Source organism: Medicago sativa, chromosome 2 (genome assembly GCF_051527215.1).
Source record: "Medicago sativa cultivar Bolivia chromosome 2, Bolivia_mono, whole genome shotgun sequence".
Classification (NCBI taxonomy): domain Eukaryota; kingdom Viridiplantae; phylum Streptophyta; class Magnoliopsida; order Fabales; family Fabaceae; genus Medicago; species Medicago sativa.
In genome coordinates this window covers 26,812,409-26,831,423 of record NC_140750.1, presented here as the reverse complement: position 1 = coordinate 26,831,423, position 19,015 = coordinate 26,812,409, and the positions used below count along the sequence as shown (strand labels likewise).

General features: G+C 32.8%; 2 protein-coding genes across 2 annotated transcripts; both read left to right on the top strand.

Moving 5' to 3' along the window:
* Nucleotides 1-11,724: 11,724 nt before the first annotated feature.
* On the top strand, nt 11,725-15,875 carry LOC146945885 (nucleosome assembly protein 1;2-like). The gene is made up of 11 exons (XM_085744170.1): nt 11,725-11,815; nt 11,944-11,975; nt 13,165-13,266; nt 13,726-13,818; nt 13,943-14,015; nt 14,098-14,159; nt 14,272-14,456; nt 14,687-14,864; nt 14,949-14,992; nt 15,071-15,206; nt 15,569-15,875. Exons 1-11 carry the CDS (start codon nt 11,767-11,769, stop codon nt 15,659-15,661), a joined length of 1,047 nt encoding a protein of 348 aa, XP_085600296.1. The 5' UTR covers nt 11,725-11,766; the 3' UTR covers nt 15,662-15,875.
* Nucleotides 15,876-17,762: 1,887 nt separating this feature from the next.
* LOC146945884 (uncharacterized) lies at nt 17,763-18,369 on the top strand. The gene has a single exon (XM_085748861.1). It carries the CDS (start codon nt 17,763-17,765, stop codon nt 18,312-18,314), a length of 552 nt encoding a protein of 183 aa, XP_085604987.1. The 3' UTR covers nt 18,315-18,369.
* Nucleotides 18,370-19,015: the final 646 nt, after the last annotated feature.

Genomic DNA, 19,015 nt, shown 5'->3' with positions numbered 1-19,015 from the left:
CAACACGTTTCATACTATTTTCACCGTTTGTTCATTTAGTAGTTCTCTTATTGATTTGATGTTTAGAGATGTTGATTGAGCCATGTCGGTGGGTTGATTGAGCCATGTCGGTGGTCAATTCTACAACAATTTCAAGACAGATAAGTTTCTCTTGTTCTCTAATTTAATTTTAGTTGTAATTGTTTGTTATTATTACTTGAGATGATTCTATGTCATTATTATACAACACTCAAGACAATATTGATAGAGATATTACCAACCACCTATGGTTAGATATGTTTAATTTTATCTCTTGTAGTTATCTCATCAAGAATAGTTCGAATCATTTTCCACTGCTTTTAGATTTTGTTCATAATGATGCAAGTTTGGCTTTGGCATCACAATTTAAGTTCATAATATTGTAAAGAGGTTATCATTAATTGTTGTAATATTGAGGTTATTGGTGTCATGTGTACATTTTAGGTAAAAAAAATCTAAAGATTTTGAAGAATAACCTCGAGTTTTGGAACATAAACATCTTAGACAATGTCTATATTAAAGTTAGACAAACTGAAGTTAAGTTGCAAGTCATCCAAAACCGTATTGACAGTTCTTGTCACATAGACATCTTGATGAACCTTGAAAAGCAAGCTTGGATTGATTTTGACACTACTCTTAATACGAAAGAGATTTTTTGGCTGGAAAAATCGAAATTCAATTGGCATTTGAAAGGTGATAGAAACATAAGACATTGTCATAGAGTGGCCAAGATAAGAAATACAAACAAAACGATTAACTTCATTAAAAATGGAGACAATATGCTCATTGAACCTCAAGATATTACTGATCATATTATGAACCAATATAAAAACTTATTTTTTTCAAAGTTTTATACAACTCTTTTTTTGGCTAACAAGTAATAAGTGAAGTAAATGCGTAGTGTTATTTTTACGAGGAAGAATAGTGACTAAGCCCAGTAAGAGTTATGTAAACCAAACCTAATCCATGAGAATATAAAAGAGTGGTAGTCTTCAAAAGAGATAATAGAGGCAATAGAGAAGCAAAAGGGGATCTAAAGGGAGAAAGAGGAAAAAAGCTTGAAGAACCAAAGGAAAGAGGGAGATTAAAGTTTGTAGGAGGCTACCTTATTGGATTAAGAGTTAAGAGGGAATATTATTTTCACCATTTAGGATTTATGAGCAATTGAGTAGTTGGGGTTGTGTGTTTTCTTCCATCTTTATGAATTATTGTGATGAATAAATGTCAATTTCGTGCTCTAATTATTGTGGTCATTTTGAGTATGTGAAAGTTGTGAAACCATGTTATTGTTGTATGAGAATCTATGTTTGATTATGATAAGTTAGTGTTTTTGAGTTTTAAGTTTAATTGAATGAAATTCATGAAGTTGATGATGAATGATGTTAAATTCGAAGTCTATCTTCTTGTTATGACATTGGGTATGTGAATTTTCTGTTCCCATGAATTTTAAATAATTATGTGGTGTTCTTGAGTTTTTGGAAAAGTGTGTGGAAAGTCATGAATTTGGATGTGTAAATGATGTTTTAGTGTGTGTTGAGTGTTTATAATGTAGTGGGTAACCTATGGTAAAGTTTTTGAAAGATTGGAATGTGTTGGGGTTGATTTAAGGGATTTAAAAGTGATTATTTGGTGAAAACCGCGTTTGAATAAGCTGAAAAACTGATTTTTTGAAAATATGTTATGATGTAATCTATTACACCAAGAATGTAATCGATTACACATTGCCCCTGATTTTTAGAAACTAATTTTTGAACAGCGTAATTGATTATGCCTCTGGCGTAATCGATTACACCCTTGATAGGATGATTATGGACTTGTTTCTATCAATCAAAAGAGGTTTTTCATGATAAAAACAAAGTAGTGTGACATGTTTAATGGTAATATGTGTTGGATGATGATTGAGAGGATGAAATGCTTTATGAGAAGTAAAATGAGGTTGTTTAATGAAGTGAATGTGAGTTATGAATAATGAGTATCCATGAGTAATTAATGATGAGAATGTGATGAATAATGATATGTGATTGAAACATTGTCTAACTAGTTGTAAATTGTGAATTGAATGATGATAATAATATAGTGATGATGTTGACTTATTGATGTGAATAAATGATGATTTGATGAATATATGACGATGTTCATGTGATGTGAATGATGATAAAAATGACGATGATGATGTAATGATGATGAAAATGATGATGATGATGTAATGACGTTGAATGACGTTGAAAATGATGACGGTGAAATAGTGAAGGTGAATAAATGACGACGATGTTGAAGTTAGTTGTCAAGTCATGTGAATTTATGCATAGTCGAATCATATGAGATGTTCATGCATGCATGGTTAGTCCAAGTGACGATGATGAGTGACGGTGGGATCATTCGGTAACATAACTCCGATATCCAAAATAGTACCACATGCATATATAGTCAAGTAGAGCACTGCATGCATATGAGTCTATGTGGAAGATGTGAACTTGACTATGTGAATCTATGTGAAAGATGTGTATATGACTATTGTTTTATCTTGGTTTTTCGGGTGTCAAACATTGATTAAGTTTGAACCTTTTTAACCTTTGATATCTCATTTTTTCTTGGGAAGGGAAAAATAAGAAAAACCCTTGAGAATCGAGGTCCGGGAGTTGTTTTCGCTACGGGAAGGTGTTAGGCACCCATAACGACTATAGTATCCTATAGGAACCGTCTTTACTTTCTACGTGCGCGCTTTATTTTTAAATGCTATTTGAAAGTGTTATTTACACCTAAGGGTTTACTAAGTGAAGAATTGGAGGGAGAAGAATGTGTTTGAATTTTTGTTTTATTGGACTTGGAGAAGTTTTGACTTCTTGCCTACATACCCTTTTAAGGGATCAAACTCCATGTAGTTCTCTTCCAAAAGATGTTTTTTTGTTTTTGTTGGTTGATTTTAATTTTGAAAAATGGAATTTTGAAGAACAAGAGAGAGAGGCCTCAAGAGCATAAGATTTGGAAAATGTGAAGTGGAATTAGTTATTTTGCAAAAAAGTCTAAGTATGATTAAAGTTCATTAAGGTTTTTATTTAAGAAAATAAAGGGAAAATTCAATGGGATTTTGATCCCAAGGTTTCTTTGGAAAATTATTTGAGTGAAGTCGTTCATATTTTTTGGAAAAGAGAATTTTTCTAAGTATCGTGATTCCTAAGCATACATCTAAAGCATACATTCCCTAAGCATACATCCAAAGTATCCATGTGATGTGTGTGCATGTGTCGGTGCTTGTGTCGGTGTACATCAGTAGAGTCCATTGTCCTTTACATATGCCCTAGTTTACATTCTATGGTCTTGTAAGAAATTAAAATTGCATGAAGTAAAATACACCACCCTAGGTTTTACATTCTAAATTTTGCATGAATTTAAATGGCAAGAAGTGAAATGGAGATGGGATGCTTATGAGATGTATGGAATATGAAATAGAGGGTTAGTATCATAAGGTATAATAAAGTGGAAATTGTAACCAAAAGAAATACTAAAAAAACTTGACAAAAAGTACCAAAATTCTTAACATAAAAGTGGCAAAATAGACCTAAAATTTATCATAACTTTTAGACAAGTATATAACCTATAACTCTCATATCATGACAATTTTCCAAAGGTCTCATTACCACCAATAATATGAGAATTATAAGAACACATTCAAGCCAAGAATTATGATATATTTTTAGACATATTTGGCACTTTTCTTTCACAAACAATTATTTATAGGACTTATAGAACAAGAGACTAACACCATACATCATAAACAGTACCAAGCACACTAAACTAAAGACAAACACATCACAAAATTGATTCATCAAGTATCAATCATCATGAGATCAAATATTGGAATCAAATTATACAAAAAAAAACTTCACAAATATTGACAAAAGGCACCAAAAGTCACAAACAAATTCACCTATGTTTTTATCCATTTTATCACATGTCAAAATATCATAAAAGACAAGTATTGAACATCAAACATAATGGCAAGGAAGTTCACAAGATTCTTAGAGATGTTTAACAAGATTTTAACAAGAAATAAAAAAAGAATGAACTAAAAAGAACAAATCATTCCCTCATATATTTCCCTCAAGATTATTATGTAAAACACATCAAAATTCATTGAAAATAATAAGGAAATATTGAACAAATTTTTTTAGGAATTTTTAAAAAGGTTTTTGGTAAAACAGAGGTTCAAACATTAAGAAGCAGTGTTGAAATAGCAAGAATATAGGCAAAAACGAGATCCAAAGCAAACACAGGCCCAAGCCCAAACCAGGAGATCCAGGATCCAACCAGGAAGCTTCAGGGACCGTTGGATTGATTCAAATGGATCAAACCTAGATCCAACGATGGGGAATGCTCAGGAATGGACCGGTGTTAGACCGGTCCGGTTTAGTGGTCTATAAAAGCTTAAGGGGACTGGTTCAAACCATTTCATACTTTCACTTCTCTCTCTTCTCTCGCTCTAGTGAGAGAAGCTCTCACTTCTCTCTTAGAACTTCATCTTCCTCCTTGTGTTTTCTGGAAAAAACGAAGAACACTGATGAAGATTCCGGTGACGGTTAGGCTTCCGGTGACGGAACCACCGCGTCGGAATCCCAATCTTAACTGTTTTTGAAAGCTTTTTGTACTGGTGTGTTCGTCTTTTCTTCCTGAGTTTGAAAACCTAACTCGTTTTTCCTAAACCTTACTAGATTAGTGCAGATCTACACTTGAAGTTACGAGTTCAACTTTTTTCAAATCTTTTCAAAGTTTCTTGGAACGAAACCCTAATCTAACTTATTTTCTACACTGATTACGAATATGGACTCTGATTTGCAAAATAACGGTGAAATGTTGTAGATCTACATTTTTGAAGTTTCGGTTTCAACGTTTTTTCAATCTTTATGAAGTTTTATGAGAGAACAAGTCCAAAAACTTGTTAACCTACTTCAATCCACCGTTTATTTGTGCTTACGAACTTTCGTTGAGCTTTTGCGATTAAAAACGAAAGAGTTTCTTGTGGTTACCTAAATTGAAATGGAGATTCGAACAAAGATCCTCAAGAAAGCCTTCTGATAAGTTGGAACCGAAAATAAATCGGTGTTCTTCTCTTCTTTTTCTTCACTGGTTCGAAACTGGCTTTGATTCTTCTTCTTCTCACTCTCTCTGACTGTGATCGTACAAATTCATTGAACTTGTGCTTGAATTGCAGTTGCTAAGGTTCGATGATGATGATTCAGTGGTGAATCTCTGAGAACTCTCACAAACTCGTAGCAATTGTGTTGAATTTTGGTTCTGGAATTTTAGGGTTTGAGATTGGGGATGAACTTTCTGGAAAATTGTTGTATTTTTGATCGTAACTGTTAGGAGAGAGAATGTGTGATTCTGTTTCTGTGATTTTTGCTGAGTTGTTCAATTCTCTGTGGCACTGTGATGATTGGATCCTTTATATAGCTGACATGTGTACCACTGGACCAATGAGCTTGTGACATGTGTGAAGTGGATAAAATAGTCACAAGAAAGGGGGGGTTTGAATTGTGACCCTTTAAAAATTATCCTGCAACTTTTAAAATGATTCTCAAGTGTAAACTTGGAATAGTTAAGTTAACTTTCTGACTTCAGAACGTTCTGACGTTCTTGTGCAGATTATGCAGAAACTGATTTAATCAAGTAACTGTGTTGTGTGTGTTTAGTGTATACTGAAATTAAAAGATTAAAGGGAAGAGAAAGAACACACAGAAGTTTATAGTGGTTCCCCCAATGTGGGTTAGTCCACTCCTCACAATCTTGTGAGAGTTTCCACTATGATGCTTGAGATAACCTCTCAAATCCTGCACCTTACAATCTGTGTTCACCTGAACACTTACAATCCTGTATTCTCTAAGCCTCAGCAGGCTTGCACCTTGTTGCTAAGTTAACCACTTAGACTTTTACAACCTTTGCTCAAACTAACACTTTAGTACCCCTAAAGCTAGATGAGACTTTGTTACAATTTGTATGAAGGTTTAAATGTTTGTGAATCAAACAGACAAGAAGAAAGAAAGAGAAGTTATCTTAGAGATAACAAAGAGTATTGATGTGCACTAAGTAATGAAAGCCTTAGAGATTGATCAATTTCAGTTTGCAAAAACTTCAAACAAACTTTGTTGTTTTCTTGTATGCTTTGCAATTTGTGTGGAGTTTGAATGTTTGAGAATCAAACAGAGGAGGGGGAAGAGAAAGTTATCTTTGCACGAGATAACAGAGAGTATTGATGTGCACTAAGGAAGCAAAAGCCTTAGAGATTGATCAATTTCAGATTGCAAGAGCTTCAAACAAAATCAAGTTGTTTTCTTGTATGCTTTGCAATGGTGCAAGTTTTGCTGAGCCTTAGATCTGTATTTATAGAGTCTTTGGGCTCAAATAGCCGTTGTAGGGTGTCCAATGGTGTTATGCCACGTGTCCTGGGCCCCACAAGCTTTTACTTGAAAATCTGGGTGAACATTCTGACCATCAGAATGTTGTTGCGTTCCCAGGATGAACATCAGAATGTTGCTGTGTTCTTCATCAGAATGTTGGAAATTCATGATGTTCTTCATCTGGGTTCATCATGGATGAATGTTGGATGAATTTCTGGGCTTGCCCAGCACGTGATGTGAGATTTGTTTGAGTTTTATCCTCCAAAAAGTAGCTTCTCCATATGCTTCAAAAGTTGCTGGAAAAGTAGGATAAAGTGAACCAAATCTGTCTTGGACTTTGTGCAGGAAAGAGAGGATAGTGGTCTGCAGCTTCAGGCCCATGCTTCTAGGAGATTTGCTTGATTTTGTTCAGAGTACAAGTTATCTCTGATGCAAGATCTCCTTTTGCTACCTTTTTCTTCTTTCTACCAACTACACTGTTCATAGCTGGAAGCATGTGCAGAAGTGAACATTCTGATCATCAGAATGTTTCATTTGTGCTTACTTTAGGATGATTTGTAAGACTACTTTTGATGTAATCAATCCTAATAGTAGAGACACGACTGAAGTGCAGTGAATGCAACATCTAGGATAATATTCTCATTGGAATAATCCTAGTACTTTAAGTGTTCATAGTCTTGAATGAACCTTGAAGACCTTTTTGACACTTTTGCTTGCTCAAGCTTTTATTTCTGAAGCATCCATGCAATTGTACTTTCCTGGACATATATTTATGTCACGTTGTAGTTTGCATGTTCTTCATGTTCTTGATGATTCTGGGTTTTCTTATGAACAACCTTCTGAACTATCATCAAAACGTTCTGATCAACTCACTGATCAACATTCTGAACAACATTCTGAACTAACTTTCTGAACTCAGAGTTAGTTCATGAATGCAAATGTTCTTTGATTTCTTGTATCTTGGTATGTTTTAACTTTGTTTGTGTCTTGGTTAATCACTCAAGAACACACAAATACCAAGAACTATCAAAGTCCATTAATCCTTTAATCATCATAGATGCCTTTAATGATTTCTTGATCCAAAGTCAAAATCATTGTATGCATAAGATATGTTAATGTCACATCTGTTCTTGCATGTTTTTGGTGTGGACATTGATTTATGGTTTTTCTCTAATGAACCTTCTGAGCAACCTTCTGAACTCCTTCTGGGTTCAAACATATGAACTTCAGAATGTTTCTTCTGGGTTCCTTCCTTTTTGGCTGTTGTACTTTGTGTTGAACATTCTGATGTCCTTCAACACTTTGAACCTTATGAAGGTTGTTTATTTATTTCCTTCAAAAACTACTTTAATCATATAAATGGGTGATCATTTGTTTTGACAAACAAGATGATTCTTTCTTTGAAGTCCAAAAGAATATTTCTTTGCATCTAGTTCATTATTGCATGTAACTGATGACTTTAAATATTCTTGTTTATCCATGAAATAATCCTTTATTATTTCTGGATATATTCAGGGTTAATGTTCATGATTGTTATGAACTCCATTCACATGAACATTCTGATCTCTGTTCATATGAACATTCTGAACTCTGAACTTCATATCTTCAGAAGCTTTGGAAGTGTGATACTTTGAGGAGGTTCTGAGAATCTTCCTAACTTGTATGCATATTTCCTTTTATCTTCTTTACCCATGGTGGATCTTCAAATCATATAAGATAAAACTCAATGTGAGTTTTGTCACATAACTTCAAGCACATTCTTGTGCAGCTTGTGATGTAAGTTCTTCCAGCATGATTCAAGTTCTTCCATCATGATTCTTGAGTTATGAATCTTCATGGAGATATGATCGTGTTGTTTCAACTGATGGTATACTCATTCTTTCATTGTTGAGTAGATATGATGCACTTATCAATGTGGGTGGCTTCTAGCTTATCCACTTATGTGATTCCTGTTCTTTTAACAAAAACTCAAGTGCAACCATCAGTAGATCACCATTCATAAAACTTATTATTTATTCCACGAGGTTTGTTATCATTAAAACATTCATCAAAAAGATTTTTGCTTCAACAATGTGGACTTGGACTTTGAGGAATTCGGCCTTGCTGAGTTCTTAGACTTGAGGACTTTTTTGCAATTTCTGGAAATTGAGGGACTGTTCTGTAATTAATTAAAAACAAGGACCAAAATGCAATAATAATAAAAAAGGACTTAAAAACGAAATTACAAACATTATTTGAGGGCTAAAATGTAAAACTGTTAAAGGACTGAAATGCAAATTTTAAAGGCTCAGAGGATTGAAATGAAAAAGGGACTAGAATGCAAATTTTAAAGACTTTAAGGGCTAAGATGCAATTAAAAATAAAATTGGGTAAAAAATGTAAATTGGAAACAACGTAAAGTGAAACCAATAAAAAAACACAAAATGGACTAAAATGAACCAACTACATAAATGAGGTACTTCAAAGTAACCTCTCTCCGTCAAAATTTCAGGTGAAATGACCAAAATGCCCCTAGGGACTAAACTGACTCAAAATGTCTCAGATGCAATTTTTGAAATGGATTTTGACATGAAATTGAGACAAGAACCCTTACAACAAATTGAAAAGACTCAGAGACAATTTTCAGAGACTAAAAATGAATTTAATACAAGAAATGACTAAAATGCCCCTAGGGGCTAAACTGACTCAAAATGACTCAAATGCAATTTTTGGAATGGATTTTGACATGGATTAAAACAAGAGTTTATACAAGCAAATTGAAAAGACTCTGAGACCATTCTCAAGGACTAAAATGAGTTTGAATGGGGGAAATGACTAAAATACCCTTTTTCATGAATTTTTGCAAATAACCTTGACATAAAATGCAGAGAAACGTGCAATTGATCAGAGACAAATTCAAATGACTTGATATGCAAGAAAACCATTTTGGATGGCTCTAAATGCAAGAAATCATAGACAAAGCTACAATTGAAAATGTTTTGAACATAGACAGTAGAAATATGCAGATAAAGTAGAGTGAAATATCAGTGTAAAACATTAGCAAATTGACAATCTCTCAATAATAATTGACACATATCAGAGGAAAAACATTTTTGAGCAAGTATTTTTAGGTCCAAAATTAGGGTATAACAACTATGTGTACCTATGTGGAAAATGTGTGATTTGACGATGGTGATGGAATTTTAATGCTATGTATTCGACTTGGCGATAGATTGATGATGTGAATACTTGTCATATCCTAGTGATGATGATTTGAGTGCTTGTTTTATCTATTCAATTAATTAAATGATAATACGTGTGAATATGATATTACTTAAGATGAATATGTGCTTATATGATGTTGTGATCCTAATAGTATGCATGTGTTTGTATCTTCGTTATGTTGAACATATATCTTACCCACTAGTGGTTGTTTGGTCGCCTACATCCTTGTGGTGTAGATGTGCAGGTTGAAGACACTTTGTTGACACGAGTTCCCGAGGACGGCTTAGCGCATACTCGCCTTTTTATGTTTTTGATTTTCAGAGTCGTGTCTAATGGTGCTATGATGTGGATGTTGGGGATTTTATTTATGTTTCGGACTTATGTTTGAGAAACCATTAAGTTCACATTGATGATGTATCTGAGATCTGATATATTTATGTCGTTGAGATCTTTATTTCCGCTACGACTGTTTATGTACATGATGGATTATGCATGTTTTGGATTAATGAAGAAGTAACACTTTGATGTTTTATGAAATTATGATTAATTGTTGCATTTATGATTTAATATTGTATGTGGGGTTCAAGGGTGGTACATCATGTGTTTTATTCGATAAGAAAGTACCGCTAAATTGAAAAGAAACTTCTATCAGACAACAATCAGACCAACAATGTTTTATGGTATGAAGTGTTGGACGGTTAAGAACCAACACGAAAATCAAGTAAATGTAGCGGAGATGAGAATGTTGAGTTGGATGAGTGGTTAGAGAACACAAGATAGAATTTTGAATGACACCATTAAAGCGAGTTGGGGTAACACCTATAGTAGAAAAGATGGTAGAAAATAGGCTTAGGTGGTTTGAGAATGTAGAGAGAAGACCGATAGATGTTGTAGTACGAAGAGTAGTTAAAATGGGGGAGAGCCGGATCTAGAAGAGGTAGAAGAAGACCTAGAAAACTATAAGAGAAACTATTATGAAAGATTTAAAATGAATGATTTGAAGCCAAATATGGTTTTGGATAAAACATTATGGTGTAATTTGATCAATGTACCCACTTAATGAAAAATAATAAAGAAATTGAAAAAGTAAAAGTAAGAAATGCAAAGAGTAAAATAATAAACAATGACAAGGTAAATTTGTTTTTTTATTGAGACAAGGTAAAATATTAAAATGACTAATTTATCCTAGAAAATTGATTTGACTCTTTTGAATGAAGGATAAGAATGTAATTAGCTAGGTAATTAGCATTCACATATTAGTGTTAGAAATCCGTTGCGTGTACCGAAAGGGAAGTCAATGATTATTCTAACGTTTAACAGAGTTGTATCAAGATTCAAGATGTTCAATTTAGAAATAGCGACATTTGTACTTACAAACTAAAACTTGAATTTTATTTAAAAAAAATAAAAATTTTTGAAAAAAGTTAAACTAATCCACCGAAATCAATTTTGGGAATAATGGAATATGAGACATTGAAAGAAAGACATTCCAAGAAACAATATGTCAAAATATAAGTAAAATTTTAATATGAACACACTTGGGTTTGTCCAATGGTGTTGCCTTGAGATTTGAAGTGTGCTCATTTTAAGATCTCAATTCGATTCTCTTCTAGTTACACTTCTTAAAAAAAAAATATTGAATATGGGAAGTAAAAAAAGATATTTTTGTCTGAAATATATTTTTGCTAATAAAAAATTAATCAGTAAACAAAAAATTCTGTCAAAAAAAAAAAAACTAACTCCATAGGAAACATTATATCTTTTTTGACTGAAATATATTTTTTAATAAAGTTACTAATTTTTTATTAAAAAATATAAAAAGTATTTTATTATCATTATTAGCGTTTACTGATTTTTATTAAACAATTTAAAAGTATTTTATTATTATTATTATTATTATTATTATTATTATTATTATTATTAGCGTTTACTGACTTTATTAAAAAATATATTTTGACTGAAAGTATAAAATAATTTTTTATACTTTTTGTTACAATAATAATATAATATTAACTGAGTCAAACTAAACTAATATAATATACTAATTCATTAAATTAAATTAAATTAAAAGGAAAAGGTGGGAGAAAACCACCCTTTTATGTGTTTAATTCTTGTGTTCCTTTGTTCTCTTGTTCCCTTTCCCACAACAATGGCCAACAACAACAATAACCAAATGCCCTCATTGCAAAATCTCTCAGGTTCGAATGTTCTTCCCTCTCTTTAAACAATTTCTCTATGTTTCCCTAACCTCTTATTTTTCATGTTTTTTTTATTATACAATGTTTTTCTTGATTGAATTTTGATTTTTTTTTGTTTTTCTTACCAGTTCAAGATGCTGGTGCTCGTGAATTTATCAAGGTTTGAATATAATGTCTCTTCTGTTTTTTTTTTTTGAATAATAATGTCTCTTCTTTATATTTAGTGCCATAGTTTGTTTATTTTTTCTTTCATTTTTGCTTCATTTATAGACCTTTTTTTTCTCTTTCAATTTTTTTTGTAACGTTATGATTTATTGTTATCTATAATGTTTTGAGCAAACCCTTTATTTGATTATCGATTTTTATTTATTGAGTTTTTTATTTTGCTGATTGGTTTTAGTTGCTCAATTACTCAATTTGTTTTTTTTCTCTCAATATCTTGTAAAATTTCATGCTTTGTTTTAATCTTATTCGTTTTATTTAAAGTTCAAACCCTTAATTTGATTATCATTTTTTATTTTTTTATGACTGATTTGAGTTATTATTTATTAAGTAGTTTTTTTTTTCTACAGTTGAATATTGGTTGCCTCATTTTTTCCGATTTGGATCCTCTCATGAGTGAAAAAACATGAGAGTTATTTTTTATTTTTTTTCAAGGGATGACAGAGTTATGTTAATGATCAATAAACTTATAAAATTATAAGTGAGATCCGATATATTTTGAATAATGAGATCATTAACATAACTCACTCATGTTATTTTTTACACATGAGATCCAAATCCTCGATTTTTTTCTTTGTTGATGATTTTACTCAATTAGATTTGCGCTTTTTGATTCAACTATAAACCCTTTTGTTTTGATGATTGGTTTGATTTATTATTATATCTTTTTTCCTAGTTGAAATTAGTTGCTCTATTACTCAACTTGATTTTCTCTTTTTGCTTCAATTATAGATCCTTGCGCTTTTGCCCTTTTTGTTTGTTTGTTTGTTATCTTTTAATTTATAGTTTCAATGAACCTTGATTTTGAATGTCAATATGTATATTTAGGGTTTTTACTTTGAGATTGGTTTGATTTATCATTTATCAAGTGTTTTTATTTTCTAGTTCAATTAATTAGTTGCTCAATTACTCAATTTAATTTTCTCTTTTTGCTTCAATTGTAGTAGATCCTTACGTTTTTACCATTATTTTTTGTTAATTTCATGCTTAATTGTTATCTTATATATTTTAAATGATCCTTGATATTGATTGTCAACTTTTATTTTAGGGTTTTCGTCTTAAAGGTTGGTTTGAGATATTATTTATCAGTATCAGTTAAATTTTTTCCTGGTTGAATTTGAGTGCAGAACAGGATTCGCGACTTGGCGGGACAGCTCACTAGGGTTATGGGGTATCTATCTCTGTCCCCCAATGCCAAGAAGCGTGTTGATGTTCTCAAAGTGATTCAGGTACATTCCCTAAGTTTTTTTTTTGTGGTGTCTGGTGTTCAAACCCCAAATCTTGCATATATTATGCATTGTCCTTACCAACTGGGTAGATTACTAGGGTTATGCTTGATGTGTACCATTTATCATATGATTTATTTTAATTAAGAATTATTCCCTAGGTAAAAATCATTATCTGAATATAATTATATCACCTTAATTATGACTATGTAGATATGAACTTTAATATATGCATTTGAAAATCTATGCTGGCCTGAGGAAAGATATTCCATTATTTCATTTTATTAATACATTTATTTTAACCTAACGTAAAATATTTTTTAACACTTGTAATAATGGATTTGTCAATTGCTCTTAACATTTTTACCTAATCTCCGGTTATTAATTTATTTATTTATGCCTTTATAATTAGCTACTTTTGTGTTAAATAATGAATCTGTAAATTGTTCTATGACTGTACAGAGAGAACATGATGAATTGAAGGAAAAGTTTTTGGAGGAGAGAGCAGCTCTTGAAGCCAAATACCAATTATTGTATCAACCATTGTACGCTAAGGTATCCTGAGGATTCTTTTCAATGATTGCGCAATTATTCACGTTTAAAATTATCGAATCTGATTCGTATGGGAACATTCAAATGTAATATATTTATCACTAAACCTATTTATAAATGAATGCAGCGTTATGAAATTGTGAATGGCCTTGCTGAAGTGGAAGGGGCAGCAATGGAAACTGCAGCTGATACAGCTCAAGGTATAATAACTAAAAATCGACATTTTGTACTTTTATTGCTTTGATTCTCCACTTTAATAGTTTTTTCTTGTGAATTATGTAGAGAAGGGAATTCCTTGTTTCTGGCTAGTTGCACTGAAAAACAATGAAGTGGTAGCTGATGAGGTAAATTGAAAAAAGTGTTCAAATGTTAACTTTTTTTACTCTTAAATGCTTGAGTTTTTATAGCCATGAAACAACTTTTTTGTAATGATCTTTTCACTACCTGATGAATCAGATTACTTACCGCGATGAGGACGCTCTGAAGTTCCTCAAAGATATCAAATATACCAAGATGGCAGAACCGCTAGGGTTCAAACTTGAGTTCTTTTTTGATCCCAATCCGTATTTTTCAAACACGGTACTGACCAAAACTTATCACATGCTTGATGAGGACGAGCCTTTATTGAAGAGGGCTTTTGGGTAAGTCGGTCTTTTTAATCTGATACTTAGTATAGTGAATAAACCATATAGTTAGTTGATTCACTAACCATAGTTTACATATCAACTAACTATGGTTTATTAACTATGGTTTTTTCACTAATCATAGTTTACATATCAACTAACTATGGTTTATTCACTATACTATTATGCAATCCATTTTCAATAGTTAATGATTGCGAATAAGGTTTGCTTGCTGTATTTTTTACCAGGACGGTAATTAATTGGCTGCCTGAAAAGTCTTTGACCGAGAAGATTGCAAATGAAAACCAAAACAAGGATTTGAAGAATGTGAAACCAGTTATCGAAACTCATTCGTGTGATAGTTTCTTTAACTTTTTCGATCCACCAGAGATACCGGAAAATGACGTGGATATTGGCGAAGATGATGTATGATAATAAAAACTCATTTTTAAATATAGATATGAAATCATGTTTATTTTTATACAATTTTTATTTTTATTTTTTATACAGTGTTATGAACTTCAAGATGTTATGGAACGGGACTATGACATTGGGTAAGCTAAATAATACGTTGTTTTAACATAATAATTGTTGACTCATGATGCTCTTTTGCTATTTGTAATTTTGATTAGGTCAACCATAAGGGACAAGATCATCCCCCATGCTGTTTCATGGTTTACTGGGGAGGCTGTTGATGGAGAGGGCGATGAGGCTGTTGATGGAGATGAGGATGATGATGATATGTGCGAAGGCTTGGATTATGGCAAGGTATAATATTGGCGATTTGAATTGCTTAAATATATTTTTAATTTTTTTGCTTGTTTTAAATTTGAAGTTTGAACTCGAACTTTTACGTATTTGTTTGCTTGGCGCTCATTAGTCAACTTTGTCTTTACAAAGAGTAATAGCAACACTTTCTCACAAACTCTTTTGTTGGTTGAAATTATTGCACCCACAAAATCACATGGGTTCCATTTCCACATAAATTTTGCAAGATCTCTATGAATTTCAACGATAGAAGAGTTTGTGTTAGAAGCAACTTATTAGTCACATAGTTCCTGTCTTAAATTATTGTTCATGTCACTCGGCATTACATTTCTGATTTTAATTTCATGCTTATATGTTTTTAGCTTGAAGATGGTCCACAGGGTGAAAGACCAACAGATGCAAGCAACAGTAAAAGATGGAAGCTTTGGGAACATAAGTCCCGTGATGAAGAATAGTTGGATTTAATTTTCTCCTATATATCTTATAGTTTGAATTATATTTAGAGCCCGTTCTCCTATTTTGATCAGTATTTTGGAGGAACATGGTTTTTATAATTGGGGTTGTATTGATTTATTGCTACTTTAATTCATAGCTTTGTCCTTGATACTATAGTTTCTTGACAATATTTCATCCCTGTTGTTATCAATTTTGTGGTATTCGTTTCAACAAGTTTTTTCTTTTTAGTTACTGATACATGTTTTGATTGTGCGTTTTAATTTTTTGGATTCAATTTTCTTTGCAAAAATGGTCGGTATATCAATTGTGGGTTTTGGAATGAAAAGTAGGCGTTGAGAAACATATAAGTATTGGAACTCATATACCTACTGGTTTAAGGTTTTGAGTTAAAAGTGGTGTCCAATTTCACTTGTGTGGATGTTCAAAGTCCAATGTGATAATCCTTGATAAGTGCCAGGAAGTAGTACTTTTAATGTTTATTTATGGCACGTTTGTTACTTGTTTCACAAGTTATCCAGGGAAAAGCCGAGAGAAAAGTGAAATTTTGACCTTTTACGCTTTAGTCATCTTACTCTACCCATTTGTGCAGGAATTGAGTGTCCAAACATCAAGCAAGTGCAAAAACAACAAATTTGGGCAAAGGCCAGCTCGCCATGGCGAGCCAAAGGCGAGCTAAATGGCGAGGACTTCCAGAGAGCACCAGGCAACTTCGCCACTGAGATGGCCATGGCGAGAAATTTCGCCAGGCGAAGTTCTGGCGAGGCAAAGGCGAAGAAAGGCGGTTTGATCTGATTTTTGGTGACGTGGCAGAATCCCATTGGTGAAGAAAACTGAGCTCGCCATGGCGAGCAATATTCTGCCAGGCGAAATTGACTTTTGCAGATTTGTATAAAAGCTCATTTTCTCTCTTTTCTAGATATTAAGTTTGTTCTTATCTTAGCTTTTCTCATAGTTTTCACATAGGTAGATATTTCTTAGGGAGAAATAAGGTAGATCATATAGAGTGAGAGTGATTTTGGAAGTTGGATCTTTATTTCTTTGTTGAGACATCACAAGTGTAATGAATCCTTCCTTTTCAATCCATCCTTGCAAGGCTTCCATGATGATGTGTAGCTAAATACCCTTTGTTGGGATGTGAGGTACTTGATCTTGCAAACATGTAACTCTTTTGATCTTGCAATATATGATTTTAGCAATTTATATTCAATATTGTTGTTATTCTTGTGTTAATGCTTTCAATAAGATTCAAGATGATTTGGACACAAACTCTTGAATCTTGAGCTAGAGTAGCAATATATCTTAGGTTAACTTACTTGACATTTTTGTTAATCTTGTGATAATCACCATACTCAAGAGCTAAATGCTTTCGTATAACTTAACCAGGCTGGACACGGTCGATTAGGTTATCCGATCGACTTTGTTATCGTTTAAGGAATTTGGACACGAATGTTTAAACGATAACTTAGAAATAATTATATCACTTTGGACACGAAGGATAGTTTAGAATTGATTGTGATAATGTTGCTTATGAAGCTAGAATTCATATGGATCAATTAGGTTACGTGTGACGCTTGGTTAAGGAACGCTACTCCTAACAAGTTTCAATCCTTATTTATCTCAACTTTTACTTTTTGCAATTAGTTTAGCTAGATACATTTCAATTCAAACAAACAAGTACTCTTAATACTTTGAATGATAATCGATGTTAAACTGTCATTGATAACGCACTATTCCCTGTGGAGACGATACACAAATACTTACCTCGTTTGATGCGAAAAATACTTTCATCAAAATGGCGCCGTTGCCGGGGAATGGTGTTTAGTTATCATAGATAGAACGATTGATTTATCGTTTTAAGCATTTGTATATAATCCGTAAATATTTTTTCTTTATTTGATAGTTTTTTGTACTAACCCCTTGTTGATAAACAAAGAAAAGTTCTTGTAGTTGTTTCCGTTTTAGGATCACCACCTAGCCAAAATCATGGCTGATCATGGTTACTTCAACTTCTATACTCCACAATCAATTCTAAACTATTCTTATGAAGATGAGAGATACAAGGTGATTGAAAATACTTTGAATGTCTTCATGCAACAATCCATGATAAACATGCAAGATACCAACCAAAGATTGAAGACTTTATCACTTCAAATTGGGTTGATTCAAGCACAAATCATGGATAATCAAGCCAACAATCAATCCACTCTTAGAGAACAAGAAAATAATCCAAACATGTTAGAGAGAGTCGGAGAGATTGTTGAAGAAGGTGTTGTTCAAACTGAGGAAGACACAACATTAGAAGAATGTGGTGTACTAGAGAATGCAATAGAAATAGAGCCACCACATGAACCAAAACTTCCTCAAGAAAAGTCATATGTTGTAGAGGCCAAAGCTGTTGATAATGGAGAAGAAGTGAAGATGGCAGAGAAACAGGAACGGTTACTTAGCAAGGAAGAAACATGTGAACAAAAGGGGAAGAAAGTGAGCAAGGCTGAAATTGACCGGGTCATTGATAAAATTTGTGCCTTGTTCAAAACCAAGATAGGGAGGTTATGGACTCCACATCATCTGTACTTAAAGTTCATGGAATTCCTCCCAAAGCAAAGGAACACAAAGGATGATGTGTTGTCCGTCTCATTTTGGCCACCCTAACGAAAAAGGCGTCGAGCTAACGACGTTAAACAAGCGCTTGTTGGGAGGCAACCCAACTTTTTAAGTTTATTTTACTGTTTTAAATGCATAATATAGTTTAGGAGTCATGTGCATAAGCCAAAACATTCAAAAACAGAAGTTTAACAGAGAGCAGAATTCTGAACTGTCCTAACTCGCAACTGCGAGTAAAACAGCTCGCAACTGCGAGTAAACTGGTCATTGACCATGTTGACTACCAATTCACTCGCAACTGCGAGTAAATCTGCTCGCAACTGCGAGTTAGTGCAGTTCTGACTGTTTGCTTCTGCTGTTTGCTCATTTTAGCACATTGACTTAAATTTTGTTTTATTAGTACTTTGTTTTATGTTGAATAATGTGTTAGCGCTTTTTGTTGATTAAGTATTTCATTTTGTTTTGAAAATCATGGAAGTTTCATTTGTATCACTCTTGCTTCATTTTCAAATCTCAGATGATTGATAACAATTCATAGTTGTGATTAAAGCGCAAAGCCAAGGTACAAGTTTCCAGTTTTTCTAGGTTTTTACTCGAATATGGAACGAGTACTTTGCGTAAATTTCATTTCATTTAGTTCTTTACAATAATTTATTTGTTTGTGAACCACGTAGTACTAGCCTAAAGTGAGGAAACCTCAAATATTTGTACATATGCAAGGAGACCGGCTTTCATTGATTAACTCGGTT